We start from the raw sequence: 17,634 nt of genomic DNA on the forward strand, positions 1-17,634 counted from the left end.
AGGCCGTTAGCCTGAGGGTGGTAAGCGGTAGTCCTGTGCAGCTTAACCCCAAACCGCCTGCCACAGCGTTCTAGAGCTCGGACGTGAACTGAGAGCCCCTGTCTGAGGAAATGTCTGACGGGGTGCCAAAACGACACACCCACGTTGCAATGAAGGCCCGGGCAACGTCTGCGGCTGATGTCGAAACGAGCGGAACCGCCTCCGGCCAACGGGTCGTTCTGTCCACCATGGTGAGGAGGTAGGAAAACCCCTGAGAGGAAGGCAACGGACCAACCAGGTCAATGTTGACGTGATCAAACCTCCTCTCAGGCACCAGGAAACGCTCCAACGGGGCCTTCGTGTGGCGGTGCACCTTAGCGCGTTGACAAGCCACGCACTCCCTGGCCCAAGTCCTCACGTCCCTTTTCAGTCCTTGCCAAACGAACTTCGCCGCTACCAAACGCACCGAAGGTTTAACGCCGGGGTGTGACAGGCCGTGCACAGCCTCGAACACAGGACGCCTCCAGCTGGCAGGGACGACAGGCCGCGCCAGGCCCGTAGAGACGTCACACAGGAGAGTAATGCCCGCGTCGCCGAACACCACGTCCTCCAAGCGCAGCCCCGCGCTCTCCACCTTCAGGGCCTGGACGCCGGGATCTGTGACCTGGTCTGCCGCCATGCGAGTATAGTCCAGGCCCAACTGGACGGCACCAATGACGACCCTGGAGAGGCAATCAGCAACCAGGTTCGACTTGCCAGCCACGTGCTTAATGTCCGTAGTGAACTCCGATATGTAGGACAGCTGCCGCTGCTGACGTGCCGACCAAGGCTCCGCCACTTTTGACATGGCGAAGGTGAACGGCTTGTGGTCGACAAACGCCGTAAATTCACGGCCTTCCAGCATGAAACGGAAGTGCCGCACGGCCAAATAAAGTCCGAGGAGCTCCCGGTCAAAGGCGCTGTATTTGCGTTCTCTAGGCGTCAGCTGGCGGCTGAAAAAGGCGAGCGGCTGCCAAGCGCCCTCCACCCACTGCTCGTGCACTGCGCCGACCGCGTAGTCTGACGCGTCCGTGGTGATGGAGATGGGAGCCGTAGATGATGGGTGTGCCAGCAAAGCCGCCTGAGCCAACGCGGTCTTGACCTCAGCAAAAGCGCCGTCCGCCTCTGCTGTCCAGTCGATCTCCTGGACGGGGGTCTTGCCTTTCAACGCTTCATACAGCGGCCGCATGATGTGTGCGGCCCGGGCGATGAAACGGTGGTAGAAAGTCACCATCCCCAGAAACTCACGGAGCGACCGGGCTGTGAGCGGGCGAGGAAACGCCGCAACAGCCTCCACCTTCGCTGGCAGAGGTGTCGCACCGCCCTTGGTGACGCGGTGCCCCAGGAAATCGATGTCCGACACCCCGAACTGGCACTTTGCAGGATTGATGATTAATCCGTGTTCGTTGAGCCGTGTGAAAAGGGCTCGGAGGTGGGACAGGTGCTCCTGCACTGAAGCGCTGGCGACGAGTATGTCGTCGAGGTAAACAACACAACAACAACACAAACGGCAGGTCCCGCAGCACCGAATCCATCAGGCGCTGGAACGTCTGAGCGGCATTCTTGAGTCCAAAAGGCATCCGCAGGAACTCAAAAAGTCCAAAAGGCGTTATCATTGCTGTCTTGGGAATGTCCAGGGGGTGCATGGGCACCTGGTGGTATCCACGCACCAGGTCCACCTTGGAAAACACCCCCGTACCGGCCAGATGCGCCGAAAAGTCCTGAATGTGCGGCACCGGATAGCGGTCAGGCGTAGTGGTGTCGTTGAGTCGGCGGTAATCCCCGCACGGGTGGAACCCGCCGTTCGATTTGGGAACGACGTGCAGGGGGGAAGCCCAAGGACTGTCAGAGCGGCGGACAATGCCCAGGCGCTCCATGGTTGCGAACTCCACCCTCGCTACAGCCAGCTTAGAATGGTTCAACCGCCGGGCCCTGGCGTAGACAGGAGGCCCCCCGGTAGTGACGTGGTGTTCCACGCCATGCTTAGTGGTAAGCGCAGAGAAGGTGGGTAGCGACAGGTCTGGAAACTTGGCCAACAGTCTGAGAAGCGTGTCTGCACCTGACAGCGAGCCTGACAGCCCGTCGTACGCTGCGCTGCCAAGTGTGCACACGAGGGAAGAAAACGTTAAGGCATCAACCAAACGCCTATTCTTAACGTCCACTAAGAGTCCATGAGCACACAAAAAATCCACTCCGAGGAGGGGAAAAGAAATGTCCGCTGTCACAAAATCCCAGCTGAAACGCTGTCCTCCGATGCACAAACACATAGGCCTCACGCCGTACGTGCGAATGGGACTGCCGTTAGCCGTCGTCAATTGCAGTCCGTGCCCCCCACGGGCGACGTCTTCACTCGACGCTGAAACTACGCTCCGTTGAGCGCCCGTGTCACACAGAAACAAGCTCCCCGAAACGCTGTCGCTGACGAAGAGGAGCCTGCACGTGCCGCCGACGCTCAGAGCCACTACTGAGCGCCGGCCCCTCCGTTTCCCGGGGGTTTGTAGCTGCACGGAGCGATGCATCTCTTCGCCCTTGTCCCGAAACGTGCGTGGTAAACGCACTCTCCGGCGTTTCCACGCCGGCTAGCCACAGCCATGTCCGGCCTCCGCCACGCTTTCTTGACTGCCGGTGGGCCGCTGAGCGTCGCGGCTAACGTCTCTGCCCCGGGCTGTTGCGTAGCCAGGAAAAAACGATCCGCTTCCTCAGCCAAAGCACGGGGCTCCGTGACAGGCGTGTTGGCCAGCGCCGTCTGTACCCGGGGAGGCAAGTGACGCAGGAAAATCTCCGTGAATAAAATCCGGGGATCTTCCCCCCCTAGCAGATTTAGCATTTTCTCCATTAGCTGGGATGGCTTGCTGTCTCCTAGGCCTTGAATGTCAAGTATCTGGCAGGCCCTCTCCTTAGCAGATAAGCTAAATGTCTTAAGGAGAAGGGCCTTAATCGCCTCATATTTGCCATGATGTGGGGGGGCTGCGATGAATCCCACCAACCTGGACAACGTGGAGCTCCCCAGCGCTGCTACCACATGGTAGTATTTTAGGTCCCCGTCACGGACCTGTCGGCAGGCGAAATGTGCCTCCACGTGTGCGAACCATGCCTCCGCGGCGTGCTCCCAGAATTCCGGCAGCTTTATGAAAACATCGCGCTCAGCCATGTTCGTTAATTTTCCAGAAACTTTCTCGGAAAAGTCAGGGTCACCAGTGTAGTGCCGTGAAAAGAGAGTCGGAGGCGGTGTATTAAGAATGGAGTTCCAATCTTTATTATCCATTACTTTCAGAGAGGTTAACACATGCACTGCTCTGCCTGATGAGCTAGCAGGAATGGCAGCTAAAGCTACAGGTGTTCCCCACTAAAGGGTCCGTGTGGCAACACAATAAGCAAGGTGAATTATGTCCAATAACGTGTCACCACAACTGTAACTTTTATCCATGTATTTTTTCTTTTAATGTTTCTTTTATTATCTTTTCTTTTTAATGACTGATTTTAAATGCCATTTTCTTAATGTCTTTCGTTTTTTGTAAAGCACTTTGAATTGCCTTGTGTTGAAAGGTGCTATATAAATAAACTTGCCTTGCCTTGCCTAGGTGACTATGGGCAGAAACACATTGTGAAAATATGAAAAACAGTAGGTTCATAGCTTGTCCTGAACTTCCTTATTATAAGAACATTTAACACATAAAGCAGACACAGCGTAACTCGCTTCCTTTGATCGTTCTATTATACCTGACAAATGTAAGTAGAATCACTCAACCAGGGCCGATTCTAGCCAATTTGATGCCCTAGGCGATGCCCCCCCCCCCCCCCCCTATAGAACAGGGGTCGGCAACAGGCGGACCGCGGTCCGGATCCGGACCCAGACGCCTACCTATACGGACCCGGACCTATAATCAATACATTAATAGGGGATTTCAATTATGACTGGGCGATTATATTTTAACTGCCGCCGACAGGGGGCGAAAGAGACGAGTGAGCGATACAGGGAGAGAAACACAGAAGAAGAGAAACACAGAAGAAGAGATGAGAGCGCGGCAGAGAGAAGCGGAGAGGAAAGTGAGTGAAGAGAATAATTAGCGATACAGGGAGAGAAGCGGAGAGGAGAGTGAACAGGCGTGTTAGCGGCAGACAGGGAGAGACAAATAATTACTCATGGCGCTCTCCACGAAGAGGAAAGTGGACAGTGAGAACAGAGCTTTTAACCCTGAGTGGACTCATTCATATTCATCCTGCCCACTGGGAGCACAGAACCAGTGTGTCTCATTTGTTCAGAGACCGTGGTGCTCATTAAAAGTGCCAAAACGCCACTATGAGACAAACCACAAAGTGTTTGACCAAACATTCCCTCTCAAGTCAGAACTGAGGTCACAAAAAATAAGCAGTCTCAGAGCCCAATATGATCAGTCCACCTGGATCAAAACTAAAACTAAATATCGTTCCAGGGCAGGCTAACCGAGGCAAACCAATGAGCACCTGCATGTGTGTATGAGAATGGCCCTGACACCATTTCAGCCCAGATTTACAAACTCCTGGCAGGACAAGCTCGAGCTCAATTCTCGCACTGAATAAAAAAAAGTGAGTGAGGGACTGCAATATAAGAAGGAAAGAAAGAGACAATTTAAAACTGTTCAATTGTTATGATGTGTAAAGACTGATATTGTTCTATAATCGTCTGAAACTGTTAAGTTATGATGTGAAACCTTACACATATCCACAGTATTTACTGTATACTGTATCTGTATAGTTCAATGTCAATTGACAATACATATTGTTGTTTTTGAATTGTACTTTCTTTATTTGATTAGCAGTCAGTTGTTGATTACATGCAGACGTTGATAAAGCTAGAGGCTACTTCAATATATATCAATCACACTAATTCATAAAGCAAGTTAGACATTTTGATGTTCCAGACCTTTGCATGGGGATATTTTCTCTAACTGGACCTCGTTGAATTTTAGTTGAATACCCCTGCTATAGAATATATAAAGAATACATGAAAAATCTCTACAAAAGATAAATACACTACAAAAACAGAAACTTATTGACATAGGTAATATACACCAAAAAGGCTTTAAATTTATTCAGTATTATATGGACATGTTTGACTTGGGGGATGGACATCATCTCCTCTAGGGGGGTCCGGGGGTATGCCCCCCCGAAAAAAAAGTTTGAACATTTTAAAGTCAAATGCTTCAATCTGGTGCACTTTGAGCACACAATTACTAGAGACCTGATCTGGGGGTACAAATGTAAACACCCATATGAAAAGATCGGTTTATATTTTAATAATCAAATAAGTATTTGAACATAGCCAATAACAAATAAATGTAACTTATTTTATTTTTGTTGTTCATTCATATCTTATTAACATTTTTTTTTGTAATTTTGCATTTTTTTTTATCTCTCCAGTTTTAAACAATTTTTTTTGGTTTACTGTCCTATAGTATACATTGAAATGATTTCAAACCTGTTTATTCCAATAATTATAAAGGAGTGCCTTGGAAATATATGTTTACATAAATTGTGATCAAAACGTTTGAGACCCACTGAGATAACTTAGACTAAAGTTAGCTATCTAAACACTGAGAGAGTCCTTTACCTCACTGAGCTGTAGTTATCAGCCTCTCAGTCTGCCAGGAGAGAGCTCCCCTCCACCTTTGTTGTAGAAACATCTTCTTATATCCGTTAGCGCAGCTAGCACCAGATGCTAATAACAACAGCGCCGGTACCTCGCTCCCGCGCTCACTCGCACTTTGGCTGTGAGCTGCGAGTGCCAGATAAGCCAACATCCCCCACTTTCATCACTTACAGCGCCCATCGTACAGGGCAAATGAAAAGTGTGACCGGGGTGAAAAGGGTGTTACCTTGACTTAAGTATGAATGTTGTTATATCAAGGCCGAAAATTAGGATGAGCACCAACAGTCAAAAATGTTTCCCCCCCCCCCCCCCCAGATCTGGCACCCTAGCGACCGCCTATGTTGCCTATGCCAAAAACCGGCCCTGCACTGAACTCAGGTAAAGAGCTATTTAAAGATATAAATGCAGAGTATTGTCAACATTTATTTGACTGTTATTATCAAAATGTATTGTAATTTTATGATAAATGGGCTTGTATTTATATATTAGCCGCTTTCTTTGTACTTTTCCGTACTTACAGACCCGGCGCCAGAACAGATCTACAGAGAGGGCATATGCTTTTCATGGGAGGGGAGCCTACCTCCTCATCACTCCACCGCTCACATGTTTTTTTTTGTGTTGCCATAAGTTAGTCTCTCTCCGTTTGTGCGCTGGGCTAATGCTAATGCTAATAATGCTAATGCCAGCAAATAAAATGGCGGCTTCACAACACTTTTCAGAGTTTTACGGGCCGTGGTTTACAATTCTCCCAGCCAATCAGAAATTGGAACTTTTTTCTCCCCAGGAAATTACCTGCTCTCTAGCAGGGACTGCAAAGGGGGGGAAAGTTCTCTTTTTGGTGTGAACGCAAAATCCCAGGAACTATCGGAACTAAAAGGGAAAAGTACGGGGAAAAGTACTCCGGTGTGAAAGCGCCTATTGAGCCATGCTTCATTCTGCCTTTTACTTATAATTGTTTGTATGATAGAGTTTATGTAATGTTTTTGACTGTCTTTTAAAAGTTACACGTGTAGCTGCCCAGGGACTCAGTATGGAAATGAGCTAAAAGCTAAATCTAGCATCAATCATCTCTTCTCTTTTAAGAATAATCTTTTTTTTAATGCATGGTCCTTTTTAGACTTTAGTCTCCAGTTGACTAATATACTATGTGTGGCGCTTTAGGTGCTGCATGTGGTGAATCCGAGGCAAGATAGCAAACAGTAGCATAAAACAAGCTACTGTAACATAGGCTAAAAGCTCTAGAGTTGACAGAAAATACCCTTGTAATTTGGCTATTCTAAAGTCGAGAGAATTATGAATTCATCCCATTAAAACAATTTGGTACCACTTTACAATAAGACTACCCTTATAAAGGATTCATAAAGCGTTTATAATTAGGTTATGAATTAGGTTGTAAACACTTTATTAATCATTAAGAACCATTTATAAACCAGTTCTAACATAGTTTTCATACATCAACACAGGCTCACTATTTGGCAAGATGACTAAGCCTTATATTGTCTACTTAGCGAGAATCAACTCAGTGAACAACAGATACCAAAGATGCTGGCTGATGAAGAAGATGCAGTAAGCTAAGTAGCCAATATAAGAATTAGCAGTACAGATAAATGTGGGCTCACTATTTGGCAAGCAACCGGTCACAGTCACCCTGTTTATCTCATGTATTATAAAAGCTTATTAATGATTTATAAAGTGTTCACAACCTAATTAATAAATGAATTACAAACTATTTATAAGGGTAGTCTTATTGTTAAGTGGTACCAACTATTTTAGCAGGTGATAGATGTTTAAGGACAATAATATATTAAGGTGACCAGATTTTCAAAATTAAAACCGGGGACATTTTGAGTTTTGCGGTCAAAATCTCATTAACATATCCAATTTTCTTCACTGTTAAAGAATAAAGGGGGACAATTCTGGTTCAATGTAATTCAAACATTTTAACTGTTGGATACAAACAGAAGGACAATAGCTCATATATGAGACTGCAGTGGTCTTTTATTTTGAAACTGTACATCATCCAGATTCTCTCTGCGTGATTAGATGGGGTGTCCTGCTATCACCCTGAAGTGAAATAAGTCTTTGATACTGGATAGTTTTTGTTTTATTCTTATCTAAAAATAGAGGGATGATAGCTCATATATGAGACTACAAAGGTCTTTTATTTTGAAACTCTACATCAGAATGTCCTGATTCTCTCTGAGTGACTAGATGGGGTGTCCTGCTATCACCCTGAAGTGAAATAAGTCTTTGATACTGGATAGTTTTTGTTTTATTTTTATATACAATTAGAGGGATGATAGCTCATATATGAGACTACAAAGGTCTTTTATTTTGAAACTCTACATCAGAATGTCCTGATTCTCTCTGAGTGACTAGATGGGGTGTCCTGCTATCACCCTGAAGTGAAATAAGTATTTGATTGACTTCGACTGACTCTTTGATTATGGACAGTTTCCATTAAATAATAATCAAAATATCGATGGACAATAGATCTAATTTGAGATTTTAAACAGCACACATTTTAAATTGTGCTTCAGAAAATAATGTTATTTTAGGAGTGTTGTGAGATGGTGTCAACATCAATTGAAATTAGTCAACCAGTGGAAATGTCAGATATGTCTTCATAACTGTATCCTTACATTTTACATTCACTCAGTTATAATGTGGTAGTTATACGTAGTTTGTTTTAAAGTATTATTGATCACATTATATTGTACATATTTCTTAATTTAAGATCCAGTATATATGAATATGTTTGGTGTGTTTTTTAGGTATATTTGTTATTGACCGAGTAAACGCTTTTATTTTGAAGGCAGTTTTTACAGGCCTCTACCGTAATGCATAGGATATTCGCGCACCGGAATACAATGTGCGGGCTGGCTTGACTGGTTTTCCCGAAGTGGGGGCTGGCTTGACCACAGTCTGTAGTGTTTACCCAGTGTTTCCTGACATGAAACGTTTTTATTTCACCTTGCTATGTGTTTTTAACGTATATTAAAAACCGGGAACATTTCCGTGGAGAGTTTTAACCGGGGACAGGCCAATACAAACGGGGACTGTCCCCGGAAAACGGGGACGTCTGGTCCCCCTATAATATATGCCTTACTGTTTATATTTATAAAATATGTTAAGCTAGCTAATGTACATGCTAGCTATATCTCTCATTTCAAGTTTTAAACGTACAGTAAAGAGTTAAATGCTTGTCCTGGCATCTTTTGCCAGCCTCGTCCAACACAAAAACTTTCCCCTCTGTACTCAGTTGTGCGCTTGTGAAAAATGCCGTACATATACATAATATCTTGCACTGCTGTGTCTTAAGAGTGAATTCATCAGCCACAACGGGAGCCACGTGGACAGCCCGAGCTGGGAACAAATTATGATATGAGGCTTTAAGGAATGTAATTTCCTTATAATTTCAGGCCAGGGGTAATTTCATGATATATTATGTGAGTGGCTTACTGTATGAATCATCTTTATGGTTTAAATATTCAGAATGCTTTTAATCTTGAACTTTGCAGTCATCATTTCTAGATGCTTGCGGAACGAATTACATCTTATTCTACTGTGGAAGTGGTTGCATATTTGAGCATCAGCAAAATGTCTACCACATTCGTATGAATCTAGTTAACCTTTCTGTGGAATAAAAATACTGCATATGTGTTATCTTATTGTTAGCTGGCATGAAGACTCAGTTTGGAAAAAAAGACCTCTTGAACTGGGAATAAAACAAGGCAAAAAAACAGGCAAGGTTTGACAAATTCCAATATGCAGCAGCAGCCAAGGGGAGGAATTGCAGCCGGCGTGTGTGTCTGTGTGCGTGTGGGGGGGATTTTGGGGAGTAAAGTCTCCAGGCTGACTCAGGCTATAAACTTCAGGTCAGGATTTGTGACCAGGCTCCTTCTGCCGGGTCCCCTCATGACATGTAATACATTTTAATGAGCTTTAGTCCCGGAAGCGGAGATACATTTTTCTCAGGAGGTTAAAAAACCTGATGAAGTCGTAGCAGGGTTGCTAATGAAGACTTACTCTCCGTCCTCCTGGCGTTTGCGAATGAAAAAGATGATGCCAACAATGATGCCGATGAAGGCCAGGGCGCCGAGGATACCGCCAATAACCGCACCTGACGACGGGCCCGGGGTGACTGGTCTCTGCTCTTCTGTTAAGAAAGAACAAAGACAAAGCAAGAATATTAATTGCAATTCATGTTATGGCTTCTGGCACTTAAAGGCTGCATCATATTTGTGTTTCTATGTGTGTGGTGAGAGAAAATAGTCTGTGGCTGTGTAAAGCAAACATCACACAAATGATACGTGAGTTAAATGAACCATCATGAGAAATCTCAAGAGGAATAAGATAGTTGGAACCAGGTAATCAAATGTCAAGTTTCTATTTAATCAAGCGTGTGTTTTCATGGTGTGACATTTTTCGCACATAAGGCACATGAGCATGAAGACATCTTGTTAAAATGAAAGCAGCTCAAAGCGCTGTGTTGTGATGCTAACACTCTTGAATGCCATACATCTTTAAAAGCCTCACACAAGCTGAACCTCACGCTTCTGACCTCGTCATCTCACTTCCATTAAGAGCCTATTCATGATTGTTCAGGGCTGTGAGGCAACTAAATTGACTGTAAAAGCATCTCATTACAGTAGTGCTTTTATTTGAAAAAATAAAGCCGCACCCAACCACCAGCATAAATTGTTTCTGCCCATCATCCAGTGTAAGACAACAAAGGCAGGTTTGAAATATGTTCACAGGCTTTTTTGTCCATTTTGTCATGAAACTGTATTTCATCACTACCAGTGAAGACAAAGCACTCCACTGTGTTTGATATAGAGATGATAAAAGGATAATTACACCAATGCTTTGCACTCAATTAGGTTTACCACATTTAGCTGATGGTTGTATGATTATTTGACTAAAATGAGGCCAATTTGTGTTGCTGCTGCAAACAAAACTGTACTGCAATTACAGTGCATAGTTTGAGTTACAGCTTGTGAAACACATCAAAATGCAATTGAATACGTTTAAAAAAACATGTGCATTAAACAGAAATACACCTTTTTTCTTCCTTTTCAGGAAGGATGTTTTTTTCATCTACCAAATGGGATATCATCCACATGTTATACATCAAATATGCTTTATCAAATAACAATGGAATTCCACCCAAAGATTGTCCTTAAACATTTCAATATTTAGATCTGTGTATTGTTGACCAGAATAGTTAATTATTTCCTAATCGCCTTTGCTTTCTATACATTTAATTCCTTTAACCTCAAGCAACCCCTAATTATTGTAATTCAGTTGGATGCTGAATTTTCAGCTACTGGTAAGATTTAAAAAAAAGTCATGCATAGCTAGATTTACAAAGGATAAGTGATAATATAGGCAATTTGGGAGTTGCATGGTCAATGGGTGTGATAAAGACTGCATTTTGTCCTCCTCCCCAGCAGGTGGTGTTCTGTTCCAAGTTTATATCATCTTCGAGGAGAGGGAGAATGATAAATAGATAGATAGATAGATAGATAGATAGGTATAGGTAGGTAGATCAGAACACACAGCGGGAAAGAGCAAAGTAGGAGAATGAAGGAGATAGATAACGTTGATAACAAAGGGAAGATGGAGGGGAGAGAGGAGGGCAGATGAAGGAGGGAGAGAAATATGGAAATGAGGAAATGAGGGAGGGAGGGAGGTTGAGAGACAGATGAGGTAGGAAAGAGGAGGCAAGGAAGAAAGGATACATTCAGTGGGGAGAGAAAAGGAGGGATACACAATGACGGGATGGAAAGCCAGATGTACACTGAACAAAAATATAAATGCAACACTTTTGTTTTTGCTCCCATTTTTCAATGTGGCCTTTTATTGGGGCCAGCCTAAGGCACACCTGTGCAATAATCATGCTGTCTAATCAGCATCTTGATATGCCACACCTGTGAGGTGGGATGGATTATCTCGGCAAAGGAGAAGTGCTCACTATTACAGATTTTTTCAGATTTGTGAACAATATTTGAGAGAAATGGTTATTTTGTGTATATAGAAAATGTTTTAGATCTTTGAGTTCATCTCATGAAAAATGGGAGCAAAAACAAAAGTGTTGCGTTTATATTTTTGTTCAGTGTATATAGATGAGAAAGATGGACAATGACTTCAGGCCTTTCCTAACACATAAAGATGCATGCAGACACACACACACACACACACACACACACACACACACACACACACACACACACACACACACACACACACACTAACACACACACACACACACACACACACACACACACACACACACACACACACACACACACACACACACACACACACACACACACACACACACACACACACAGGCATGAAAACGGGTCAGTGGTGAAAAAGGTGAGAAGGATATTATCCCTCTAGGGGGGTCCAGGGGCATGCTCCCCCGGAATAACATTTGGAATATTCCATATTTTAAAGCATCAATCTGATGCATTTTGAGATGCATTTTTTTGCCAACCTGGGGAGAGCTGGAGAAACTTAACTTCAGCCATGAGTAAAAAATATGATGGCCTCCTTACTAAGTATTATCAGGGATGCAAACTCATCAGGTATGGAAAAGGTGACAAGGACCCGAGCCCCCCGACCCCACGGAATATCGGCTTTAAAATGAGGAATAACAGAGGATTTTAGCAGTCAAAACAACTAAAGCAGCAGTGTTAATAATAACAGAAACGCTAAAGAGTCACATCTAATAGAAATATATAAAAGCATTTATTTTAATTTTGTAGCAGTCAGTTTATAATTTTGGCAGCACTGTTGAGCATTTTGAAAATCTATTGTCATGCCTCTGTGCAAGGCTTAGTCTTTCTATCTTTATGGCATCTGGTGTAAAGTAAATAAATTCATAAACTCAAGTACTATAGCCTACTTGGGTACAATTTTGAGATACTTGTACTTTATTTAACTATTTCAATGTTTTGCTACTTTGTTCTTCTTCTCCTCTACAGTTCAGAGGTAAATGGTGTACTTTGACTCCACTACATGTATTAATACCTTTAGTTACTTTACAGATGTGGATGAATGATGTGAAATCTAATCAAGTGTTGAATCAGACTTTAGTTCCACCTGGAGTAAATCCACAAGCTACCCTGCAGTATACAAAGTCATTCAAACTAGCTGCACCTTTACCAGCTTTGAGAACACTTTCATGATCAATCATTATAAAACATATCATATATATTATTCTGAAATGGACCAATCTGCACAACGACTACTTTTACTGTCGCTACTTTCACTATATTTTGATGAGAATACTTTTCTACTTTTACTTGAGGAACATTTTGAATGCAGTACTTTTACTAACAGAGTATTCCTACACTCTGGCACTTCTACTTTTACTCAAGTACAAGACCTGAGTATTTCTGCTTTTAATCAAGTACAAGATCTGAGTACTTCTACTTTTAATCAAGTACAAGATCTGAGTACTTCTACTTTTACTCAAGTACAAGATCTGAGTATTGCTGCTTTTAATCAAGTACAAGATCTGAGTACTTCTACTTTTACTTTAGTACAAGATCTGAGTGCTTCTACTTTTACTCAAGTACAAGATCTATACTTATACCACCTCCGTTTATAGCCTATGAAAAAAAAACTATTAGAAAACGAAGGCTAAAGCTAACGTTAGCAGATAGTGACAATGTATGCTAGCTAGCTAGCTAAACGATAATATTGCGACTGGGAGCTCTGCTCTGAACACCTGAACGGCCCGTTCTAACAGCTGTTCACCAGCGGTCCAGTCTGTACCACAGTGACTCCGGACCGCACAGTTAATATTAACGAACGCACCCGTAGGTAATGTGGCTGCTGAAGCTAGACCATCATCGCGGAGCAGCAGAGCCGACAGGCAGGAAGACTCGAGCACACAGCTCGCGCTGCATTATAATATATAAAAAAAGAACACCATGCGTGTCATGACGGCACATAACAGCTCGCGGCCGCAGATTACTCCGGGTCCCAGACCCCCCCATACCCCAAAAATATTTTTATTGCAGATCTACATGAATCACACAAACGACCTATTTTGGATTCAAAACGGCGAATTTCGCCGAAAGGTGAGTGATTTTCATGCCTGATACATCACTTCAGGGGACATTACATTGACTTACATGCATTTCCTGGAGACTTATCCTAACCTTAACCATAACCAACACATGCCTAACCATAACCCTTACCCTTAACCTTACCCTTACCCTAATCCTAAACCTAACCAAGTCTTCACCCTAAAATTAATGATTCCCCTCATGGGGACCTCCAATTTGTCCCCATAAGGGAAGCCAGTCCCCACACGTGACTATGTAAACAGATTTAGGTCCCCACAAGTATAGTAATGCTAGACCACACACACACACACACACACACACACACACACACACACACACACACACACACACACACACACACACACACACACACACACACACACACACACACACACACACACACACACACACACACACACACGTGAACTGAACACCTCATCAACTCTCAGTGTGTGAACACGTGTGTGTGTGTTGGAAGCTTATTTAATGCGGGCCATGATCAAAGTTTACACTGCCAATGTTTGCCATCGATGTACGTGGTCGATAACAGACTGCATTTTCGATAGACAATGAGTCGTGGTGCTGCATGACAAACGGCACTCAGGCGACATTGAAAAGCGTCTGGGATTTGTTTCAGGAACATAAATCTGATTAAGGGTTAAGAATTATATGCATCCCAGAAAGGGTAGAGAAGAGGAGAGAAGATGGATTATCTAAAGATAGATGCAGAATTAATGTTGATAGAGAGAACACACTCCTTCACCTTTGCTTCCTCATAATATCCCTCAACAGGCAGAAATCCTCATCACCTATCCTCATCATTAACACCTTTTCTTACAACAGTTTCTGCAACAACTGAGTTTCCATCTTCTTTTTTAAATCAGCAGGTGGAATCAAGACATAAAAAAATATCCCAATGGAAATGCCACACATAAAAAAAGAAGCTAAATATAGTCCCTGGAAAAGTTGGGCTTCTGATCAGGTAAAGGTACACACTCTTAAATGATACAATTACAGAACTACTTTTTACTTTTTATTTTCACACTCGCCCACCTTTATATGGCTGCCCGCCACCTGAAATACCCAAATATGAGGAATTAAAAGTTTCTCCTTTGTCAGACACTGTTGATACCCATGAGTCCTTTCACTTGTTCATAAAACCTAACCAATGCATAAATAACTTCCCTACAAAACTGCCATTTCAGGTAAGAAGCATAAACAGAATGTTCCAACGTACTGTAAACCTAATGACATGTTACAATAACACATTACCCCTAGAAATATTGGAAATGACCAGTTGTCCTTGGCAATGTACTCATTTGATATCGTACGTAAAAGTGATTCCTTTATTTTTTATGCATACTTTGAATGTCCAGCAACACGTGGGGGTTACTTCTTGTTACATGCAGTCTTTTTAAGGCAAACGTCCATCCTCACAGGAAACAATTTTGTTAGGTTAGGAAGAATTCAGAATTCTGGTTTGAAATAACTACGAAAATGAACCAGTTACGTGAGAATTACTGTAAGTGAAATTAGAGAAGTTACGTGAGAAATAAGTCAACCTTTTAGTTCCATAACTTTGGAAGTGGCCAGCACTGATATATTATGTGACGAATCAACCAAATCTGGTCTCATGCGGGACCCAAACAGCTTCCTCTTTTATAAAATAACTTTTTTGTTTGGATACACCTATTTAACCCGAGCTCCTCTCCCCTCAGGAATTTGACAATTTTATACTTCCTGGTGAAAATGATTTTATGGGATTAACCTGAATTACAGTATATCACTTGTCATGGATATAGCTACAAAGTGTATGAGAACCATACTGCCTGTCTTGGTAAAAAACAGGGAGTAGTGATAACCACTTCAAGACACTGGTACTTGCTTACCATGCTGCGAATGGATCTGGCCCTTCGTACATCCAGGACATGGTTAAACCGTACACCCCAGCGCGTGTACTACGCTCTGCATCAGCCAAACGACTCGCTGCGCCCTTGCTGCGAGGGGGACCCAAGTTCCCAACGGCGAAAACACGTGGGTTTGCTGTCCTGGCTCCAGGATGGTGGAATGAGCTCCCCATTGACATCAGGACGGCAGATAGCTTGCACATCTTCCGGCGCAAACTGAAAACTCATCTCTTTCGACTCCACTTCGAGCGATAGAACTATTAACGAAGCACTTTTATACTAATAAAGGACTGGCTTTTCTATAGCCAGTTGAGTAGCACTTGAAATGTTTTTGCTCTATGAAACCTGATGTACTTATATGATTCTGTTTTCTTCAAGTTGTATTTTGTTGGACGAACGCACTTATTGTAAGTCGCTTTGGATAAAAGCGTCAGCTAAATGCAATGTAATGTAATGTAATGTAATAACTAAGGGCGGAGGTTAGGGGTAGTGGATGGAGGTCTTTTTTTTAGCATTTAGCAACCAAAACATGTTTCATCCATGAGCAGCAGGAGTGATTCTCAGTATGTTGGTTTAGAGCGGCTTTTCAAATCTCCTGCATGCAGGTTGCTTTAGTGGTGATTCAATACACCCACATACACTTCCTGTCAATGGCGGGCTCAACGCATCCTCCTCTGATGCTATACACACACCGAGACCTTAGAGAACTGCACCGTGCACTTTCCTTCACCTCCATTAGATTCCCTCTTTATCTAAAATGCAGCTCGATTTCCTCATCAACGAGTCAGCCCTCGGTCCTGCTGGAGTTAGTGGAATATTTATGCTAATTATGAAACATTTATATTGTTAAATCAATAGCCTCATATTGTAGCATTGCTTTTTAGATAAAAAAAATGTGTGGGTGGGAATTCAATGGAGCACAAAGCACAGCAGACCTTCACTCGTCCTGTTTCTTGCCATTTCTCACGTAGCAAAATACCCCAAATCTACAGATATAATGCTATTATCTAAGTCAGAGGTTCTCAACTGGTCAGGCCTCGGGACCCACTTTTTCCATTGTCAATACATCGCGACCCGAAATTTTGAACCACTCAAATCTATTCAACAAAAAATCGTGCTATAATATAAGCTTTTCAGCATACAATATTAATACAAGTGAAGTACAGTGCATATATCCCTTATATCCCTTCACAGAACTAAAGTATGCTTTTAAAAAGGTTTAATGAGATGATTGAATCAAAGCTGAACTGTATAACATAAAAAGGCACACATGCTGAAAACCAAACTCCAGAAGGGGGGTCTGGGGGGATTCTCCCCCCAGAGATTTTTATAAATACTAACATATAAACTACGCATTCTGGTACACTCTGAGAAGAAAATAAATAAATCTAATACTATCCGACATTTTAATAATATTTTATACCATTGTTTGTTTTTCACTTTGTTCTGACAGCTAAACTTGTCTGTGTGAACTGTGGGTAAGGGTAGATAGCCCCCATTGTTCTGTGACCTGTCAATCATCAAACCGCGGGTCATATTTCATTATGTGTTCATTTTTATCTGAAGTTGTACCCTACCATGGATGTATAAAGAGTAGTTCTACCGCAAAGTTTATTCTCCGTGGGGATTTCCGGCAACAATCTTGATTCTGATTGGCCAGAAGACTCGAAAAACCATCAGCAAAGATGTTTTATTGAGAAGATGATCACTACTTGACAGAAGTTTTCAAAAAAAACGTTTATGGTCTCCGGTAGTCCAACGCCTACTGCATGCACGGCGTTAGGAAATCGGGCCTTCAAAATAAAAGTTAGACTTTTTTAAAAAAGAAAAAAAAAGATTTTTTTTTTTTTCTTCACTCACACATGTGCTACCCACTCGAAACGGGTCCGCGACCCACTTTTGGGTCGCGACCCACCAGTTGAGAACCACTGATCTAAGTGACACTCAAGCGGTGTGAATTAAATGAAAGTGAAACAACAATCCCTGTCTAAAG

At 43.0% G+C, this 17,634-nt stretch overlaps 1 protein-coding gene across 1 annotated transcript in view; it reads right to left on the reverse strand.

Annotated features, from left to right (window-relative positions):
* pvrl2l (PVR cell adhesion molecule related 2 like) overlaps window positions 1-17,634 on the reverse strand; it is a 365,603-nt gene that overhangs the window by 9,481 nt on the left and 338,488 nt on the right. The window contains exon 7 of the mRNA XM_034201644.1: window positions 9,677-9,806. Within this exon, the coding sequence (XP_034057535.1) occupies window positions 9,677-9,806 (130 nt within the window). The remainder of the gene's footprint in view (window positions 1-9,676; window positions 9,807-17,634) is intronic.

This window comes from Gymnodraco acuticeps, unplaced genomic scaffold, assembly GCF_902827175.1.
Source record: "Gymnodraco acuticeps unplaced genomic scaffold, fGymAcu1.1, whole genome shotgun sequence".
Taxonomy (NCBI): domain Eukaryota; kingdom Metazoa; phylum Chordata; class Actinopteri; order Perciformes; family Bathydraconidae; genus Gymnodraco; species Gymnodraco acuticeps.